General features: G+C 39.1%; 1 protein-coding gene across 2 annotated transcripts; it reads right to left on the bottom strand.

The window, feature by feature from the left end:
- Positions 1–1,653: 1,653 nt before the first annotated feature.
- On the bottom strand, positions 1,654–12,723 carry TYRP1 (tyrosinase related protein 1). 2 transcript variants are annotated; one of them, XM_005499765.3, is made up of 8 exons: positions 12,538–12,723; positions 11,581–12,051; positions 8,418–8,740; positions 6,864–7,068; positions 5,841–6,008; positions 4,170–4,349; positions 2,594–2,740; positions 1,654–2,041 (listed from the first exon to the last, which is right to left on the bottom strand). In XM_005499765.3, exons 2-8 carry the CDS (start codon positions 11,960–11,962, stop codon positions 1,836–1,838), a joined length of 1,611 nt encoding a protein of 536 aa, XP_005499822.1. In that variant the 5' UTR covers positions 11,963–12,051; positions 12,538–12,723; the 3' UTR covers positions 1,654–1,835. The 2 variants fall into 2 exon arrangements, with proteins under 2 accessions (XP_005499822.1, NP_001302454.1); NM_001315525.1 differs by lacking the exon at positions 12,538–12,723 and having other exon boundaries at positions 1,836–2,041; positions 11,581–11,962.
- Between the last annotated feature and the right edge of the window lie 9,269 nt (positions 12,724–21,992).

Here is a 21,992-nt window from a genome sequence, read left to right as displayed (position 1 = left end):
AATGAGTCACAGAGGTAAAAATATGCTACCTAAGAACATTCAGCAGGTCAGTAGGAGAGCTAATAATAAAATCCAGGTCTCTTGACCCCAATCCAAAGTACATTGGATCACCCTGCTTTAATCCATTGAAATCACTAAAGTGGATGACTTGTTAAGTTGCTATTAATTACAAGCAAGAGTGACAGAAAGAAGCAGTTAAGTTGAAATCAAAGCTGCTGCTTATGCATGTAGAATACTGATTGGCTAGACTGTAAGTAAAACTGAGAGTGCAACCCAAAAGACCTTTGTCTAATTAACTTCTGTGCCTTGAGTGCCACAGGTGAAGGTTTTCTTCCTAAATAAGTTATGTGTGTAAATTTTTGCTGTTGTCTGTGCCACATGCTTGGTCAGATGAGTTAAGATGATAACCTATCTTCCACTTGCCTATCCAAGAGTACTTGTATTTCTCTTTACATTATTCTCAATGTATAAATTATGTATTTCCTTGCAACTGAGTAAGTGTGATTTGAGCATACCTATTACTCACTGAAACCACTGAGGTTAACGCAGCACACAGAAGGCATGGCTGGAAGGAGGAGATAAATGATCATTGCCTAATAACTTAATGTCTAGGAAAGGTGCCTCAGACTGAAGGACCTCAGTCCAAATTACTCGCCATTTCTGTTGAAGCTGGAGTCAGAAAGAGAGTCAAGAAAGACCTTGACTTTATAGTCTGACAATTAGAGGGTTTATTACATTATGTGGGATTCAATAGTCTGAACCCAGGAACACGTCTGTATGTCAGCTAATGACTGCTAATTTAGATTCAATATGCCTCCACTGGAAGACAGTTGGGTGATTTATTGCTACCCAGTTATGATGAGAGAGAGGAGGTGAGGCTTGAAGCCAGATTCCTCAAGCCCTACCTCAGGCTGTAAAAGCAGGTGTCTGTTGCCCATCAACTGGCTTATGGTGAATGCATTCAACAGCAACTGCATATGCCTGTCTTCCCAAGTCTATTCTAGTGCCTGATGCCTAGGGCCTTCTCTCCAAGTACAAGAGATGTAGGTTTAAAATTCCTGCAGAGAGAATTGAAGCAAGGTCTCTCATTGTCACGGAGAATGCCCTGTCACGGGGCTAATAGGAGAAAAAAAAGGAGTGAGAGAATGGAAAATCAAAATAAAAACAAAATGAAGGCTGCTGCCAGCTGTCCTTTCAAATTGATGTGCCCTTCGTCCAGCTGTGTATGAATATACAGCTGAAGTGTCTGAATGTTGAAGGGGCTTCTTGGTGGGAAATCTGTTTTCACAGATCCACCTAAAAGCAGCAATAAGATCAAAACTATCTTCTATGAATAAAGCTGGATTTCAAACACACTTGTTCCCCTCAGAATTCCCTTGTTGCTCCCTGCCTAGCTATTTTGAAACACATTTCCACTCACCTAGCCAATATGTTTACTTGTATTCTGCATTCTGCTTCTGTCCATTCTAAATTTCACCTTTTCACAAAAGTACTTTGTAAAATAGTTCTCAGTATAAAGGCTAGGTAAAGTCAGGTGATATTGGCTGTCAGCAAGTTAACTGAATTTTACCATATTTTGCAGAAATGTGCATTAAAAAGGCTTATAGGTGAACCCCAAAGAGTTAGTGGAATTCAATTAAAATCAACACAGAATTAGTATTGCAAAGGTGATTTATTGATGCCTAGGTGTGATGAAAGAGGAGGTGAAGCCTGAGGCAAACGTATCAAGACAGCTGACAGTTTATGCTTGTTATTTTGAAAGAGATGGATGACCACCATCTACAAAATACAGCAAAATCAACAGTTTCAGTCAGATGCAGAAAAGTATTCTCTTTTCAAACAACAGACTGGCTTGGTGCTGGTATGCCATCATAATCATCAGAGTAGTGCTGATACTGGTCAGTAAGAAGAGGCTGATGCAAGTCATCCTTATTTTTCTTGACACGTACGATACATGCAGCAGCAGCAAAGATAATTGCAACAAGAACCAGTGCAGTCACTATTGCAATAGTTATCATCTCTGTGACACGGAGAGCCCGAGCTATGGGAAGGAAAGCAAAAGGGAAAGTTATTAAAAAGAAATGTTAAGTATATGGATAAACATCAGATGGACAGGCCAAAGCTTCAGTATCTGTCATTATTCAAGGAATTGTGAAGCAGAACTAATTTAAAGTTCAGTTGATAATATTTGCTCCGAAATGTGAGAAAATTTCAGTCTTACTACACTCTAAAAACAGACCTGGACTCTTTTGCTATCTGGCCTGTGAGGGATTTGCATTGTCTGTAGTGATTTAGTGAGGGCATACGATATAGCAATAAGGACCTTCTGCAAAGTTTAGGTCCAAATGACAACTTCTCCAAAACCTGGAGTGGTTAGTGGGAAGAACTCTCTATAATCAGTAGCTATTTAGCTGTACCAAATCCCAAACACAACTCATTTGGAAAGCCAGTCAGGAAAAGAGAAATAGACTTTTAAAAATACAACAAATATAGTTTGTAAAATTCGAACCAATATTATTGCATGCTTTATAAACTTAAAGGGAGAAAGACATGATGAGAAAAAAAGAGGAAGCAGCTAGGCTGGACAGTTTACCTGGCCACTCAACTTCGTAGCTGTATCCTAGGTTTTCTGGTGCAGTAACAAACATTTCATTATTGGTAACTGGAGGCCAGAATGGCACCATATTGTACTGTCGGTTGTGTCCAATAGGGGCATTCTCCAGTGGATATGTTGAGATATCTGAATTCAAAAGTGAAATCACACTTCTGTAAATACAATAACAATGATTTGGATGACTTTTTTTTTTTTTTTCCCCCAACAGTGACTCAGGGCATTCAGTACCTCATTTTTTATTTTTTTTTTTTTGTTCCTAACTTAAATTAATCTAAAAGGACTGGTTTTCCAGTGAAAGATCCAGGATGGAGGGCTCTGCTCTGTCCAAAAGCAAGACCATTAATGGCATCTCTTTTTTTTGATGGAAACCAGCAGTAAATGGTATAACTTCCATCCTGTGTTGGCCTTTTCCTTTCTTCTTGCATGACAAAGGAGAAATATGGATACATGAAGGACTTGGAAAATGTTTTTGCTACAATCTGGCTTTGTCTGGTAGTAACAGTGGTGAGGATCTCTCTAATGCAGATCAGGAGGGCAGCTGACATGAACTTCAGTGGAATTTTTTTGCAATGCTATGGTAAATCAGGAGAAATCAGCTGAAGAACAAACAAACAAACAAACACCCCACCATCCCGCACCCCGCCTCCCCTAAACCAAACAAAACTCAAAATCAACAAAAAAACTCAAACAAAACATCTTGGTGACATGAGGTAAAAACTTGTGATAAGTTATGTGAGTACCACAAGGGGACAAAATGGCTTTGTAATACTTGACTTTGGAAAAATACATGAGGCAGGTTGTGGAAGCTGTACAAAGAAGTCTCAGTTCTGCAACAGCAGCTGTCTTCTGTAGAAGAAGGAAGAGGGGGCTGGATTGTCCTAAGAGGAAAACAGTCACTGCTTTGTGCAGACTAATGCACTGACTTTAAGGTTACACGGAATTATCTCCCCAGTTCACTGTGACAACGTCCTTCCTCCTTATACCCTCTTTTATTCTTTCCTTGCAGAGCCTTTCTTCCTCCCTCTCCTTCACTTCCTCTCTTATTCCTTTTCTCACTTTTCAGAATTTAAAAAAGCAAGACCACAGTGACCATCCTTTGAAAGAATATGGTAATAGTAATGGAATGCTGGTAGTAAATATCCAAGGTGGACAAAATGAATTGTGAAGATGTACATAGCATCAGATCTTGTTTGACAAGAAGCCACACAGATACTTGCTCTACACAATGTCAGAATGTCCTTGGAGTATTTGCACTTTCCATGGCTGCACTGTCTTTGCTCTATGAAGACAATGTATTTGCACACTTTATTTTCTTGAATTGTGCTTGATATCTCTGGCCAAGTCCCTTCACAGACAGTGACTTGAGAATATATGTCAGTGGGGTGATGAAGGGAGCTTGCTTCTTATTACTCTGTTAACTATACTAACTGTTAAAATCCCAGTCCTTTCTCCAAAGCTTAGGGGCATCTTGCTGTCCCACAAAGAGCAGCTGAGCTCCCATGACTACAAAGACTGATGACCACCCATCCTTCCTCTATTCATGACAACATCTTACCTGCAGAATACCTTCTCAGCCACTCATCAAAAACAGCATCTGTAAATGTGTGCAGGAGGACAAAAATGGGATCATTTGGTGATAAATGAGTTTGCCCTCCTGTTCCATTTAAAAATAGATGAGCCAGGTTGTGAAGACTTCGAACTGCTGGGTCGTATTTCCCTGAAGGATCACTGTACCCTGAGTATGCAAAGAACACAAAAAATCCCAGTGAAGATTTTGTTTGGATGCTGCAGTTCCAGATGGATACTTTTTTTCTCTGAAAAACTGTCAAGTTGCTGTGTTTCCCTGCTTATCATAAATGAGTAGGTAAATTTCTACCAAATGGCATTTGAGAAATGTCCCTAGCAAGTGTAATTTTCAGATTAAAATAGCCTTTATGAAAGAATACTGAGAATGTAGAGTGCAAGGCTGTGGTGATCTAATGCAAAAATGGCCAAAATAAACCTCATCATGGCATGAAAATAAAGGTATATTTGGGACCTACATATTTTTTAGCATAACTGAATGTGTTTTCTAAATACTGAGTTAGGTGTGTATATGTTGCCATCTATGCTAATGAGCCAGCTGTTATGTTTCTACACATAATTTCCAGGCTTACTGTGAATGCATCTCAGAAAGCTTCACATGCTCTGTTTTTTGCAGTGGAAATACCCTATGTAACTCTGTTAGTACCCAGCACCTGGGAACCCTCATGTCAGAAATCAGGATTTGAAGCATCATGAAAATTTTCCCCATTTCAAGCTCTAGCCAAAATTTGTACAGCTGGTTGGCTAAAACCATGTTTAAATACTTATCTCGATATTGATAGCCCATTTGTCAAACATGATAAGCATCCAAAACTCTCATATATAGTTGACCTGGTGCAGATTCTTGATTTTGTAATAAAACAGAAAAAAAATGTCCTACTGTAGGACTTATGCCTCTACAAAAGAGTTAGAGGATATACAGGAGGTCTGACAGGGATCTGAACTGCCACTTGGTAATCTTTTCTCATAAATCCTTGTCTTTCCTGTTAAAAACTCTGGATTACTAAAGTGCTGAAGCAGTTGGCAGGATACTGGTTGAACAGCATAGATCAAGTCTTTAGACTTGTAACTGTGTTGAGGGGTGTGTGTTCAGATGCCAGTGACTGAAAATCTCATTTTTAATGTGTAGGGCTTAGAGAAGAACAGTTAAATGGCCCACAGAGAAGGACTGACAAATCTAGCAGCAAAACTTTTACCCAGACCTCAATTATTACTTCAATACCATCTCATTAAGTATTACCAAGGCTTACAATCTCTTTTGCTTTCTTTTGTTTAATTCAGATAAAAGAGTCAGTGCTATGACCACTATTTTTCCTCATTTAAGGATGTAGCTGCATAATTTTGCAGTCAAGGGCTATCTATTTTTAGCAATGGCAACCTACTACTAGGTTGCAAAGACCTGATGTCAGGTAGTACTTAGTATGTCAGTGGAAGACTTTTGAGGCTTTTGTGCGTTTAAGCTGATATAAGCTATGAAGTAATTTCCTCAGAATTTACTTCCACTTAATACCAAAGCCAATACTTAATGCTGAGAACAACTCCATACTTATACTCCAAACTTATACTTGCAACATGAAAAATGGCAAGTTTCTCCCTTGACTTATTTGTAGTTGTCCCACGTCCTTTTATTTGTCATGTTTACCTTCTACTGTGTTACGGAAACTGTCAGTTGAATTGGAATAGAAAGGAGGAGTGTCAAATACACCAACTTCCAAACACTGAGCAACATCCTCGGGTTCTGGGAGACGCTGTACCATAGGCCGTGCAACATTACCAGCAGGATTTCTTCGGATGGGACCACCCTCAGTGCCTGGGGTGAAGAGAAGAAAGAAAACAATTCTAATGTGAAACAGTAGGCCACAGAATATGCATCCTTTTAATGACTGAACCATGAGGAAAAAAAATATCCGTCACAAATGACACATTGACTGAATGAATGAGTCATTTCCTCATGTCAGGCAAAAGAATCTGGATCTTCATGGGGTCCTGTGTGCTGTATCCTTTGCAACAGGATTTTAAAAACATCTGGAAACTCTTACTGAAATATGTGACTCTGTAAATGCATTGGAAAAATTTTCTGTAGCTTTCCAAAGGAATTTCTTGATGAGACCAAGGAGAAAAATTTTGAGGATGTCATGATAGAGCAGCTGGGGAAAGGACTATAGCTGATTATGTCGGTGATTAATACAGTGTTGTGGCTCTTATAGCTGAGGTAAATGTGTTAGGATTCAATATTTTTCACTATGTTTCACATAGCTGACATCAGGATTTGCTACATGTTCTTCTTTCAGGAGCAGAATGCCATGAAGGTGATAAGTGAAGCAGTCGAAAGAAAACTTAAGTTTCAGTTAGGAGGTGACACTTCCACATTTAATTATTTATGGCACAGGAGATGAATAGATACTGCATAAGAAGAGAACTCAAAGCATTTAGCTTTTCCTCTGCTACAAGCTCTTGATCAAATTTTGAACTGCCTGGTGCCTCACTGCAAGACAGGTGATAAGTATGTACTATCTCAGAAGACTGATGAAACTTGGATCAAGACTATTCAAAAACAATTTTAAGACTTTTTGTCTGGGAAAAGCCATTGCAATATAAATTATTCTATTTATTTATTATTAAAAGGATTTTTTTTCATCAAATATCTTCCATCAGTCATACTTACTGTTACAGATGGTTCCCAAAGTTTCATAGTCTTCTATATTTTCGCATATCACTCGCCACTGAGAGAATATTGAGTTCTGGCTGATAAGGGAGACATCAAAATTGCTTCTAGCTCCCATCAAGTCATCTGTGCAGATATCACAGGTGTTTTGTCCTGTTGCAAAATTCCAGTAGGGCAGTCCAAAGGAGGGGTCCTGCAACATGTTCTAAACCACATAAACATGGTGTTAATACATGTGTGTGCAGATGGCTGTAATATTCACAGCTAGAAGGATTTAAAAAAACAGTTAAACATCTTAGTGTGAGTCAGAGTCCTCCCTCATAAAGGAGAGAAAATCTGTGAAAAATCTATGAAATCTACATAAAAGCTTCCAGTCATTTTTCACGCTGATGCCTTTGGCTGTTCAACAGAACAGATAGTTGGACTGTTGAACCAAGTCATGGATTTCCCTCTTTAATAAAGCAGCACCTCTTCCATGGAACCATGTTGCAAGTAGTAAGAAACATCACTTATTACTGATACTTGATTTTTCTAAGTATTTTTAATGGTCTGTCAGCAACAGCAGTGTTTGTAGCACAAAAACTAAGCCAACTGTGGAACAACTGTGCAGATGGGAGAAGGAAAAGAGATACCAGCCCTTCAAATTACTGTTGTTTGGTTATAGTGTGGTTTAAATTCAACAGCTCTGGAGTGTGTTCTGGCTTCCATTATTTCTATACCAGGATATGTTTGGCAGACAAATTAGCGTAACTAATGACCAAGTTTACTAACATAAATAGGAGTATATCTTAAATCACCGAGAGCTAGAACTCCTCAGGGCTTACACCTAATGAAATGCCACTGATGTCAAATGTGAGGTTTTGAAGGGAGTTTATACTGCAGCCTGATATAGAGCCATTAAAGCTACCGGAAACACAGCAATTTCAAAGACTATTTAAACATCATCTTGAAAACTTAATTCTCTCTTCTTTAAGAAGGATGGTGGCCCATAAAATCATCTATCCCTCTTATGAGAAGCCCACACAAGGAAAGGGAAACAAAAGAATCACTGATTTATGGAACACAGTGTAATGAAACACTAATTTCTCTAGCCATTACTATACAAATAAAATGTGATTACAAATCCCCAAGCCATCTCTGTATAACATTTTTTCTTAGAATTTCTGCTGCTTTGATTAGTATAACTTAGTAAAGAATCAGGGCATTGATATTAAAAATAACACTGGCAATAATTTTTGTTGGTCCGATAAAGGACATTCTATAGATTATCTGGAATTTGTATGTATTTTTCCAGGAGACTTTCACGTAACTTTTAAATTTTCCCTTATTCTGATTGAAATACTGTATTTAGGATGTAGATAACAATGACAGTCTAAAACCTAAATACACTCTATTAACTTTAGCATACCTAATGAATTGCTGAAATTGAAGCAGAATTATGTCAACATGTAGAAAGAGCTGCTACCATTTTTACCTATTAGGTTATGGGGGTAAGTTCTTTAACTGTAAAAAACATAGCATGAACACATGGCTTAACACTAACGTGAACTTTACCTGCATGTCTCTTTCAAGCTGCAGTAGATGGTACCTGTGCCATGTCACAAAAGCTGGTCCCTCATGAGAGAAGTCAATTCCTCCAAAACTCTGCTGCCCTGTACCCAGAAAAGTCTTCCTAACAGAATAATAATGAGACCACACAAAGTAATTATAAATCGAGATATTCTCGAATTGTGGTGTGTTGCCATCTGGTCCAAATATTTCCTCACGTCTTCTTGTGGCAATAACAATGTCAGGGTGGATTGTCACCTTGGCTTGTTGTAAGGCATTCACAAAACGCCTCCTTTCTTCTGCACTCAGATCCAAAAGATTCCTCCTGACTGTGCGGATACAGAGGAAACAAGTTACTAAAGTAATAGACACTCAAGTCTGGCCTCACAAGACTCAAGACTAATTAATTTTGCTCCTAATAATCCTGTATTTTTTCCTTTTCTTCCTTTTTTTTTTTTTTTTAAATTTTCTTCAAACATTCATCCAATTTTTATTGGAGCAATTCATAGCATATTGTGCATAAATAAAAAGTGTTCTCTGCAATCAGAAAGTTTAAGCCTAATAAAAACAAAGTCTGAAACCTTATGATTCTAGTGCTTTTAGAAGTATTGTCACAGATTATCCTTCCATTCTGTCAGAGAAATGACAGACTGTTCTTTGTCACAGGAGTCTTTCAGAACTTCTTCCAAAATACTTAAGGTTTTCTGTGGTAATGCTTTACAATGAAAGAATACTACATAGTGATTTACAATAATCAGAAGCTCTACTGCTTGACAATTTGGGGAAGCAGTAGATTGTTTATGCTTGAAGCGTTGTAGGAAAGTGGCAGATTCACTTGTGAATTGTGAATATCACACTGTACAGCATTGCTCTTTAATATCATCACTTGCTATTACTAACAACAGCCATATATTAGTTCTTTTTAGCAGAATATCTCAAAAACATTAAAAAATATCATTATCCACATGTAGACAGTGAAACAAGGCAGAAAATTGACTTGTTGAAATATCGGTATATCAGCAAGAGGAACAGAGTCTGTATCACCTCAATTGGAGTCCAGCAGTCTTTCACCTGGACGGAGAAAATTTCAGGCTAAATTTAGACTATAAAACAGGTAGAAGTCCTCACAGCATACACTTCAGCATACACTTATTTTCATTATAAAAAATACTGTAAGACCCATAATTGTCCAAATGAGTGTGTTGACATGAGAAGCAACAGGTCTTAAGCATGAATTAATATGTGGAGTAAAAGCGAATTTTGTTTCACTATATGTTCAGTTGGGGATATTTTTGCCTCACTGAATTTTATAGGAAAACTTTTATAAAGCATGAATTTAATCCAAGGACTCTGTATCCTGAAACATGTTTTTCTGTTTTGTTGAAATGAACCGATATGCTAACCCTGGTCACTGAAGGTTTTTTTGTTGTTAATTTTAAGTAGCACAGTAAATATATTCATCTAATTTTTATTTACATAGACATCTTAACCTTTTCAGATTTTAAAACATTTGTCTGAACCACAATAAAAAATCGGGACTATTGGTAAAGTTAGGCATGAATTTAGAAGATAAGAAGGCATCAAACTGCATTTTTCAGCTATTTTATATGGATGCCAAGAGTAATTCAATAATTATTTCTAAAGTCTGAGCAGCCGGGGCCAGCTCTGTGGATGGTCAAAAGAGATGACCTCCATATGGAAACTTAAATCATAATAAGAAGCTAATTTCAGCCATTTAAATTCCTGTTCTCATGCATGATAAATATGATTTGCTTCGCATTTTACTGAGTAGTAAAGGATTTAATAAGTGAGAAAAGCAAAAAGAGCTCTTGTATACCCCAGAAAACCAACTAAAACTGCTTTTTGCCTATTTCCTGTTTTACTTTCCTAAGTTTGTATGTGTTAATATGTATTTCTTGGTTATTTTTCAGAGTTATCATTATTAGTGAGAACAAGCCAGAGCAACAAAGGGTGCAAACTGGCTTAGCAGCTCCAATTAATGAGTCATACTTTTCGCTTTCTGGGTTGCTTCTTGGAGCTCAAGTGATGAATAAAATCATCTTTCCTAGAGCACTCAATAGATTTCAGTAATCTATTAAGTTTCAGTAATCTAGTAGGTTTCAGTAATCTAGTTTCAGTAATCTAGTTTCAGTAATCTAGTAGGTTTCAGTAATCTAGCAGGTTTCAGTAATCTTATTGTTAAGATTTTGAATTGATAAGCAGTGCCTTGTTAACCCTTGCAGGAACACGCACTCGTATTCATGAAGCATTTCCTATCTGGTGAAAATAACAGCAGTACTGATTTGTTTCTGCAGGAAACACTGTACAGTTCTGCTAGAAACCTGTTGTTTCTCATGTCAACAGAACCCGTCATTCATTTGGGCGTTTACTGATTTTACAGGATTTCAAGACCACCTTTAAATTTTAAGTCTTGCTCATTCACATGGTTTTGACTTGAGAACAAGGATCTGTCCCCAAGCCTCCTTATCTTTTTCAATTTACCTACAATATTTTACATTTTTCTAGTCCCATGAGGACTTCATTACCATTCAAAAAAATTTCATCATCGGTTTACTGACATGCTGGACTAAACTGAAACTGGAGAACTCTCAGAAAGTCCCACCAGTCTTTGTGCTAATTCATCTCAACAGCTCATAGTCATGAGTTAAGGCTTTTAAAAACATTGATAGCAACTAGGTTAGTAAAAATTTACAAGTCCAGGTACATAGTTTGGAAATTTATTAAGGGATTTTGAATCAAATGAGCTGGTGTCACATTTAAGGTATTGGCAAGGTATTAAACATAATATCTAGATATCTACTGCTCCCAGACATACTCACAAACACACATACATATCTGTATATATTGTTTTACTCTTAAATAATTCAAATAATTTCAACTTAGATATCTATTCCTTAATGGATTTGTCCCTAATTCTGCACAGGCTGCAGGTTTTGTTTCATCATTTATTGGGTAGCAGATGTAGGTGCCTGGTACAAAAGCTGAACAACTCACCTAGCAGCTGCCTTGATAAATGTTATAGCAACATACATTTGCTAAATAAATATAAGGGACATTTTATATTTTAAAGAAAATAAATACACTAATTACATTTAGAAGCAAACATTGCCAACAGGAAATTTTCATGTTTTATTTCTGATTCTCTTACCTATATTGATTTGCTGGCTACAGGTAGGTCCAGTCCAGCCGGGGCGGCATGACCCACAGTTGTAACCAGAGAAGTTACCATTGCACTGACAAGTTTGGTTGAAGAAGCGTATGGGCCACTGCTCACGGTCATCCCGCCCATCATGCATGTACTGTGGGCCGTGGGGTCGCAAATCAACAGTCACCTGTACACACCGGCCCCTCCCTGTAGACACACCACACCGGTCAGTACCTGGCCCAAACACAGGGAAATAGTCTGGACAACACATGCCGCTCCTCAGGGCCTCGACAGTAGCACACTGGCGAGGGAACTGAGGTCCAGCTTGGCCAAGCATGCTGCAAAGCAGTGACAGGGAAAGGAGCAGCAGCTTGGGGAGCTGCATGATGGTGGATCCAGCAGACCCAGCTCCTTCCAAGAGCTGGCAGTCCGCGCACACTGACTTCTCTCCTGTGGTGGGACACCTAGCTGCCTCTGAAGAGAGAGAGAGAGATTGGAAGAGAGAGAGAGAGAATGAAAACAAGTGACATAAACCTTCAGGCTACCCTCCCACCCCAGAAAGTGCCTCTGAACCCTGCACTGCCATACTCTAACTGAAAAAGTGAATGGCCCCGACTACAGACACTAACGTTCTTCCCTTCTCTCATTATCTGCACAAAATATGGTAACTACCTAGAGCTATACCTGCTCATTGGCCTCTAATTGCTTCCGAAATGTTCATTCCTGGAGTTAATCTGCCAGCGAGATTTACTGCACTACCACAAAATGCGAAAACCTAAGGCACCAGTTTTTTTAACTCCTTTTTCACGCACGCGTCCCCAGCCCCCATTCACATATTTTTTTTCTGCGTTTAACTAGTCTATCTTGTCCTTCACTCAGCAGTTCCCCTCTGTGTCTCCTTGCTGTTCTCTAATGGCAGCTCCAACAGAAAATGAAGCTACAACTCTCCATGCATTGTACCTGTTCTCTCTTTCTGGTACCTCTCCTCTTCTGAGATCCTGTTCTATCTTGGCACGTCCTACAGCAGTGTTTAACCCAAAATAAGCACTGCTAATTTCTCTCCTGGTTCAGTCTGCTTACTAATCCTTCTTCTACCAACACAGTATGGCTTGGCCTCACTCTCCTCCTCCTATTAATCCCCTTTCTACTTCACTGCATTTCCCTGGATGTTAAGTACTTGAACAGCACATGATTTCTTTCATGCTTATCTCCTTGTGATTTTACAAGGTTTAGCAAAGGTCACAGACAAATGCTTGAATTCAAAACAGAACAACTGTGAAGGGTTTTTTTTTTAATTACTTGCAAAGAAAGGCTCACTTGAAAACACACAAAGAACACTGGGGAAATTCACATGTAACTGACCTTAAAAAATTCTTCAAATGGCATTTTCAAGATCAGGATGAAGTGACAAAGATAAGTTAATCAGAAAATGAAACGTTCCAATCTTAAAATTACAGCTTTCAGTTTAACCATTTATTGTAATAATCAAATAAAAAGACAATGATCATATTGAGCATCCTGAAATGCTAAATTCTAAGCAGGTGCTACGAAGCATAATGAAATGAAGAAATAAACAGACTCTGAAGTGAATGAAAGGCTTCTCTGTTCTTTGCAAGGACAATTTCACCTCAGCAAAACCGGCCTTATTCGAGCTCTTACTCTCTTTCTGCTCTATCAATGAGGATGACTTTCAGTGGGGTGAGGATGTTTTGTCAGGAAACATCTTAACTGTCACCAAGACATCACATTATGCAGTTTTCTGGGAAAAGGTTCAACCATAGTTTAACTGACATTGAGCAGAAAAAGGATTACCTACTCCTTCTTCTGCTTCTCTACAACCAAGTCAATATGTCAGAGTGCACCCAATTCTTGCAGGTCACAGAAGTACGTTTTTTGTGTGTTTATTCTTGCCAACTTGCCATGGGCCACAGAAATTAACTTTGCCATCTGTGTCTTATATAACCAAACATGCTATATCTTCCTTCAGTGTAGAACCAAAGCTTTTAGTACACTTCTCCATGTCTTTGATTCATTCTCCATTTGCAGAAATGAATATTTAATAATCTTTAAATGAAACTCCTTTTCTGACTTTCATTTTATTCACCATTTGATCCTATTTTCTTTTATTTATTAGCTTATTTTGCACCCTACTTCATTCCAAGCTTAAACCTTTTCTCTTTGAACATGTATATTGACACACACGTGACACAATGACACTATTATCACATCAGAAGGTAAACTAGAGTTAGTAACAGGACTCTTGGGATTTTAACTGAAAACAACCCAGATCAAAGAAGCAGCATGCAGTTTTTAGCTATGAATTTTTAGCAAATACAACAAATTCATAATAAACTTAGAAAGGATAAATCCTGCTCCTTAGACACAGGACCAGTAAAAAGGAGTAAACAGTTACACTGACTGAGGTTGCCGTGCATCATAAAACTTCCTCTTATAATGGTGGACATGATGCAGACCTTTTGTAAGCCTTCTGCATAGCCAACACCTATGAATTTTGTTCACCAGTCTACTAGAGCTGAATATCTGAAGATCATTTCTCTTCTTTGCGCCCAGATGCTCCCTTGGATTTCATGCTGGAAACCTTGGTGAACAATTTGGTGGTATGCAATCCCTTTTATAGGCTTTATTTTTATAGTCTTGTCCTTAGAGACTTTTGCTCCCCTGTTGTGCCTGGAAAGATTTGACCTTGGAGATTACCCAAATGCTCAATATCTGTGTTTCTCTGGCTCTGTTCAGAAAGGGCTTGTCTGCATAAGCAATGTAATGAGGAGAAGGTGGTGTGTGAACCCCTAGTTCATTAATTGCCTGTACGGACTAAAAGCTAGGCAAAGAGAATTAGTTAATATGTTAGAAATTCACATATATTTGCGCAATATTCCTTGTTTAAACAATAGCTCTTGATGCTGAGAGTATGTCTCCATGTAGACACATGAGGTTTAGCTGTGGTCTATATCCTAACTTACTGGAGAATGTTATGAAAATATAGCAAGTTCTATCTGTACTTGAGTAGTGATGAAAACTGATGTGCTGGTTCTGCCTTACCTCGTGCTGTTAGCTATACAGTCAACCACCAGTTCTCTGTGAGCTACCCTGTGGTACTTACCCAGTGCCAAAGATTTACAAATTTTCAAATATGATGTGCTTTGAGAGCTATCATAGTTCACTAAGATATTTATTCTCCAATCTCAAGACACATGGACCCCTTGAAATTTTTTTTTTTTTCAGCTTTGCCTAATTTGCATGGGAAGTAGTTTAGTGCTATTAATGTTATTTGTCTATCATCTCTGGTGTGCTGACACCACACTGCAAGTGTTTGTGAACTGAATATTTGAATGGTCAAGTGGATGAAATTGGCAGTGGGGAAATGAGCATCTGAAATAAAGGTACAAAAGGCTCAAAAGGCTCATCTTCAGTTAGTGTAAACTGATCCATGATCAAATCTCTTAAATGCCTTAGCTTCTTTTTTTTTAGTTTTAGGGTTTTGTTGTTGTTGTTGTGTTTTTTTTTTTTTTTTTTTTTTTTTTTTTTCATTGTATGTGCCATTTTTAGTCAATCTTTTCACAAAACCAGCCAGGTTCTCAGTTTACAGAGCCACCTTTCAGTTGTCTTGAATTTCTTTTTGCTTCCCTGCAGAAGCAAACAATGCTCCTTTTATGAAAAAAAAGCAGATCTTAATGTCACTTATATGATAAGTGGGGTCTTTGAAGATGAATCAGAACTGACCTTCTGTTTGCTGTATCTGAACACCTCAGTACAAACACAAATGTTCAGAAAATTTAGGTTCACATATGAATCCAAATGCTGCATGGGATCTTTCTTTGTGAAGAGCAAGTAAGCAAAGCACACTTAATCCTTACCTGTGTCTAGATATGAAAGCGTGAAAATATAATTTTCCAGAATGAAAACATATGCATTATATAATAAAATTAAAAGAAAGTGATTTTTTAGTTCTTTATATTACAAATATATTAAAATGAGGATGGGAAGCCATTGTAATTTTTTCATTTGAAGTCGAAAATATAATTTCAGAGATTTATGTATAAAACTGACATTTTATTCACCGAACATGATATACAGTCCTAGTGTTTTATAAAAAAGATTGTTATTATTGCTAACACAGATAGCTCACTTTTGCTTTGCTCTATAGCTACACATAAATAAAATAAGGTGTCTTGAAAGTTCAGGCAAGTTGTCAGGAGAAGAGTATCAGAAAAAAAGATAGTTCTATCAGTCATTTTTAAAAGCAAAGTTGCATTTTTCATGGACAGGAATTACTTGAGATGGCAGATGTGCTAGAATCTGCCACTGGATCATATAGTACTGCAAGACCTTTACCTCAGCCAGAAAATGTTGACATTTCTTGAGATATGTCATAATCTTTGATGCATATACAGGAAAATAAGAAAGGACATTTTTCTTTTTTTTCTGACTAAATGAGACTTTAACATTCGAAGTTAAAGAAAGAAGATCATTGTAACCGTTTCTCCTCCTTTCTCCTCTAAAGAAGTAAAAAGTCCAATTGAAGTTGCAATACTCCTATGGACATTAGAAGGCAAAAATGGAAGACCAGCTCCTCTAGTAAAGCTGACAGAGCCTCTGAAATGTTTGTCAAAAAACTGAGTAGGGACCCCATGTTCTGCCAACACCCTTGGTACATACCCGCTCCCCCCTCCATGGGATGAGTTAAGGGACTCAGTGGCATGTGTTAAGGTTCTCAGAAGGAAAAGTAAGTTGAAGGCCACCTCCATCACTGATGAGGAAACAGAAGCCTGGGTTGCCCTGCTTCACTGGAGAGCTGCTTTTCAGCATAGGCTGTTCCGGCTGCTCCAGCCTGAGCCTGTTGCAGCTGCTCAGCAGCCGTATCAGTGCCCAAACTGCCTGGTGTTCACCCTTAGCTCTGTCTCCCTTCTCAGGGGGAGCAGCCAATCCTTGCTTCTCACTGACACCTTCACCTTCCAGCCGTATGTCTCCGCCATTGCAAGGGTGCCACTGTGTGCTAAGCCTGATGGCTGCTCTGTGCTACCCAGTGGGACAACCTGGGACTCCGCACTGTACTTGCTCTTGAGCTGTTCTTGGGAATCCTTCAGTAGCAATGTTTACCGGTTTAAATATGTCATCACAGTTGTAATGTTGTATGGTTAGATAACTGAAACAGATAAAAAGAATGTGAGATTACACAAAAAAAGAAGAATTAGTGTAAGTTGTGAATTTAATGATTTTTGTTTTAACAATCTCCAAACAGACATTCATGTCTGCAAGAAAAGTATCATATTTGGAGACATAGATTATATTAAATGTCCTGACTATGGTACTAGTTTCACAGCTAGCCCCGCAGTATCTTTTACAGGAGACAGCATGGCTACACCCACTTAGATCATTAATTGTAACATGACTTGTGGTAAGATGTTCCTTTCAAAAACATTTATCTGAAAAAGTAAAGAATTACATAAATTTTGTTTGGGGGAAGAAAGGAAAGTAATTCCAGAAATGAAGACATCTGAATAGAGTTTACAGTTTTATCTACAAGATCATACCATTTTACTTCAGTACGATAAAAAAATCTAGAATATTATGTGAAATGAACCAGGCAGACTTTGGATCCAATTGACAATGTCTCACATATTAAAAAATAACAAGTTTAATGACAAAACTGTTTTAGAAACAATGAGAAAATATATTAAAAGACAACCCAATTTTTGAGTTTCCAAAGGAGCAAGGATTTTTGATATGTGCACAGAGACCAATGGCACAGATAGGTGGTAAAAGCACTAACAGCATATTTTCAAATGACTTGATTGCATTTTAAGTAAGTGTCAAGGTCTTGAATTTGACAGCCCAAATATTATAAAGTCTCTTTCTGTTTCTGATTTTTTTTTTTTTTTTTTTTAATTCACCGTCCAAGTTTTCATTTCATGCTTTTGGAGAAATATCTCTTCACGTGTGTGAATCAAGATGGAAAAATGAAGTCTGTCTGCTCACAATACAAGTCAAGTTTTCCAGTTTTCCTATACTTCATGTTGGTTAGTGTTCATTGATGAATGCGTACCAGCCCCAAATTAAAAGCTTCCTTGTCACATGCATCCACATCATTAGGAAGAAGCTGTTAGCATACAGTAGTGGTACTGGATCCTATGATTATCGCTTTTTGCATCAGAGGCACTATTTTTTCTTTGTGCCTTAATACCACCGTACTCACTTTAAAAGTTGTTTTTTTCCGTTCTTCTAGATCTGCTCTGGGTCTTTTATCCTTTCTAGTATACTACCCTTCATTTTCTATTTTGACACCTCGATTTTTAATGCTCTAGGGTTTTTCCTCTGTGTTGCAAGTACCTATCTTGGGGCCTCGAGTTGTTTCCTACTGCTTGTCCCCACAGGGGTCCTGAATAATGCCTTTCCTCTTTTAGTTTATGGCACTCCTAGGCCTTTCTAGACACTCTTGCTTGGTGTCCCCACTCCATCCTGCAGACCTAGTTTCAGTTCTGAACAGGATATGACTCACCTCAGGTCCATGCCAGTGCAATACCATATGGGGGTGCAGTGCTTAGCTAGCCACAAGTACTCAGTGCACTGATTCTGTATCACTTACAACCTCAGCCAATTTTGTTAATAGTTTATAAAGCACAGTACCAAGCACGATTAAAATCAGGCCTTAATCTCTACTTCTGTTGTCCTTTTCTGATTAAATTGTCTATTCCAAAGGTCTTTTCCTCATCTGTATTTCCTATGCACTCTTCCTTGTTTTTTCTCGCTCTTCTAAAATCTTGTTAGTTTTTGTAGTAGTGACACCCATTTATATGGAGATATTGTAGGTAGTCAAAAAGTGTTACAATACATGAAATTTCACCTCTTTTTTTTTTTCTTTTCCAACTGTTGAATTTAATAATACCAGTGATTTGAACTGAAATGTTTTTAAGAATTACAAAAGAAGTGGAAGTAGCTGCCTAGACATTAGATGGCAATCCCCAAGGAAACAAAATCACAGAACAAGAGGATTGCTCAGGCTAGAAGGGACATGGTCTTATTAGTCAAACCTGCTGCTCAAAGCACGGTTGATAGTGAATTCAGAATAGGTTATTTAGGTTTGTATCTGACTGGATCCTACAAAACTCAAAGGAGAGAGATGGCACAGCCATCTCTGTGCTGCAGTTCCACTGCTGGATTGTCCTTGAGGTGGATGTTTCTGCTTTCTACTCAAGGCCAGAACCTGTCCTATGTTTCCGGAAGCCAACATTGCCAGGCTGCTCTTAGGTGCCCTCAAGGCTGTCATTTCTCTGGCTGAAGCAGCTCCAGTCCCTGTTGCCTCTTCTTGTGGGGCAAGGGCTCCAGCAGCACCATTTTGATGGCAACCTCTGAACATATTCCAGTGCAGGAATCCGATGAGCCTTGGGCAAAGAGGACAATCCATGGGCATCTCCCAGAGCTGCTCCCTCACCCTGCTGGCCCCAGCATGCCCCCACTTTACTGTCAGCTGCACATTTGATGTACTTGTCCTCTGTCCTGTCCTCTGGGACACTGGTAGAAACAGCAAGCCATACAAGTTTCAGGATAGGCCCTGTGGTACCCTGCTTGTTAACTACCAAAGCATGAACATATTTTCTTTGTTTATCCTTTTACTGTTAGTGTGACAGTGGAAGCTCTTCCTCTTGCCCCTGATGTTAATTGCAAGGTTCCAACTGTGCCAGTCTTTGTTTTTTCTAACACCATCCCTGCATGCCTAGGCAGAGTTTCTTCTATATTCCTCTTTTGTTGCCAGTCCCTGTTTCCACCTCCCATACACATTCCTTTTTGAACACAGCTGCTGTGAGTTTCCTGTTTGTCCACGTTGGTCTCTTGCTGTGCCTATTCCTTTTTCCATCAAGAGGTATGGCTCTCGTGAGTGAAGGATGCTGTCTTCAATATCTGCCAGATTTTATTTGCCCTTCCATGATGCCTTCAATGGGACTCGCACTACCAGTTGTGCCCAGGGTCTGTGCTCTGCTACTTTCATTCCTTTCTCTCCTTTGGACCTCAAAGTCCGTTGTTTCATGGTTAACACAAGCACTGGTTATCACATCTACAACACAATCTTCCTTATTTGTGAATGAGAGATCCAATTGTGTGCCAGCCCTGGTTGACCCATTGAGTACTTGTATCCTTGATAATCTCTTGATATCTAGAAATCTTATATAGAAATTTTCTTGACTATGCTGCCTTGCTGGCAGATGTCAGGGAGGTTAAAGTACCCTAATGGAGACCAGGATTTTTGACCTGGACCCTTCCTGCAGTTGTTAAAGAAGGCTTTGTCCACTTCTTCACCCTGTTTGGGTGGATACCCTCCCACCATGGTGTTACCATTATTGGCCTGGTCCTGAGTCACAGGCTTCCTGTCATGATTTAACCTGTAGTCCATCTCATTAAAAAGCACATATTTGAACTTTTCCTTTACATACAAGGCAACTCCTTCCTGCTTGTCATCCTTGCCTGTCATCCATGCCTGTCTTTTCTGAACAGTCTGTATCCCATCATTAGAGAACTCTTTAACTGTGGAGTGTCTCAGTCATTTTAGTAGTGGCACAGCTCTGTGATCACATGTGGAGCTCAAACTCCTCTTGCTTGTCTCCAAGCTTATGTTCATTTATGTGCAGGCACTTGAGGTGAGTTTCTTTTCAATCTGTTTTATGATTTTCAAAAACTGCCTTCCTCCCGTTCTCTGCTTATATCATAGAATCATAGAATCATTTTGGTTGGAAGAGACCCTCAGGATCATTGAGTCCAACTGTTAACCTAATGCTGGCATGTTGGGGATTGGCTCAAGGAGCACGGACATGAGTCCACCAAGCAACTGTACGAGCAGAGCCCATTTTAGTTGACATAAGTAAGCCTTAGTTAGCTTGTCTATTAGGCCGTGGGAAATGGGGGAACGGAAAAGTACTAATTAAGGCAGGGTCAGGATATTTTTGAAGAGATAAGAGTCAGAAGAATGCGGGATGCGCATAGCTAGCTAAACCCAAGTAGGTGGAGTAAGTAAATGTAACCTTTTAGCGCTTAGCCTATTAGATAGAGACAAGTATGCATAATTATGGTATTTGGTATAAATGCACGCTATCTCGGGCAATAAAGTTGAAGTATGCTTTATCACTCATATTGAGTCGGCTGCATTTCTTCCTCCGTCCGCTCGGGTCTGGAACTCTGATGGGATTTCTTCCCGCACTGGCACTAAACCATGTCCCTAAGAACTTCATCTACGTATCTTTTAAACACCTCCAGTGATGGTGACTCAACCACTTCCCTGAGAAGCCTGTTCCAATGCCTGGCAACCCTTTCCATGAAGAATTTTTTCCTAATATCCAATCTAAACCTTCCATCGTGCATCTTGAGGACATTTCCTCTCATCCTGTCTCTTGATACTTGGGAACACAGACAAAAACTCTTCTCCTTTGAGGTAGCTGTAGAGAGTTATAAGGTCTCCCCTCAGCCACATTTTCTCTAGGCTAAACTGTCCCAGTTCCCTAGCCGCTCCTCATAAAACATGTTCTCTAAAGCCTTTACCAGCCTGGGTGCCTTTCTCTGTACTCTTTCCAGCAGCTCGATGTCTTTATTGTAGCGAAGGGCCCAAAACTGAGGACAGTATTTGACCTCTGCTTTGTGAGTTAACTGCGAACAGCTGCCATCAACCTCCCTGGTACTTAATTTAAAATCCTTCTTGTCAGGCTGACATGCCTGTTGACAAAGATACTCTTAATCTGCTTTGTCAAGCAGATCTCATCTGTGGTCTAACTTCCTCAGAGAGTGACTCATGGCCATAAACGCCAAAGTGCTGCCTGTAACACCAGCCCTTCAGCCAGCTGTTAATTTACAAGTTCCGCCCTTTTTTACTCAAGACTTTCCTTTTCATCTGTAGGATATAGGTGAACACTACTCAGGCTTCCACTGGTAGCTGTCTAATCTCATGTTTGCTTCCAGAATTTTTTAGTACCCTTTCACTTATTCCAAGTGTCCCTTCACAGTACAGTTGTTGCCCATGTGGGTGATCAACATGGGATATTAGTTTGACACCTGGACAAATCTTGGCAGTATCCCTCCAACATCCCACATGTGAGCACCTGGCAATCAACAAATCCCCTGTGACAACACGCCAGGTCAGAAGACAGGTGCCCTGTTTCCTGCAGGAAGGTATCTCCAGTTACTGCCACCTCCCATTTCTTCTTCCTGTGCTTGGTGCTTACGTGCAATGGGCTCTGAAAACAACTTTGGCAGAGTTTGATCCTCTTTCCTGACTGTTTGGGTACTGCACTGGTTGTGAAAATTAAGTTTTCAAGACAGATAAGAAATCCTTCTGCTTATAGATAAAACAAGCTTTTAACCTCTTCCTTCTTGGGAGTATCCTGTAATCACTTGTCAAGTGTAGCCCAGACTTT

The sequence above is a fragment of the Columba livia genome, chromosome Z (genome assembly GCF_036013475.1).
Source record: "Columba livia isolate bColLiv1 breed racing homer chromosome Z, bColLiv1.pat.W.v2, whole genome shotgun sequence".
Taxonomy (NCBI): Eukaryota; Metazoa; Chordata; class Aves; order Columbiformes; family Columbidae; genus Columba; species Columba livia.
This window is presented reverse-complemented; position numbering and strand designations above follow the sequence as displayed.

What these genes read in the sequence shown, in the direction of transcription:
- TYRP1 (XM_005499765.3), bottom strand. Translation starts at nt 11,962, where the DNA reads ATGCAGCTCCCCAAGCTGCTGCTCCTTTCCCTGTCACTGCTTTGCAGC. An exon ending in TTTGGGAACCATCTGTAACA is followed by an intron (nt 6,009 to 6,863) that starts GTAAGTATGACT and finishes TCTTCACCCCAG; the next exon opens with GCACTGAGGGTGGTCCCATC. An exon ending in CTACGAAGTTGAGTGGCCAG is followed by an intron (nt 2,042 to 2,593) that starts GTAAACTGTCCA and finishes TCCTTCCCATAG; the next exon opens with CTCGGGCTCTCCGTGTCACA.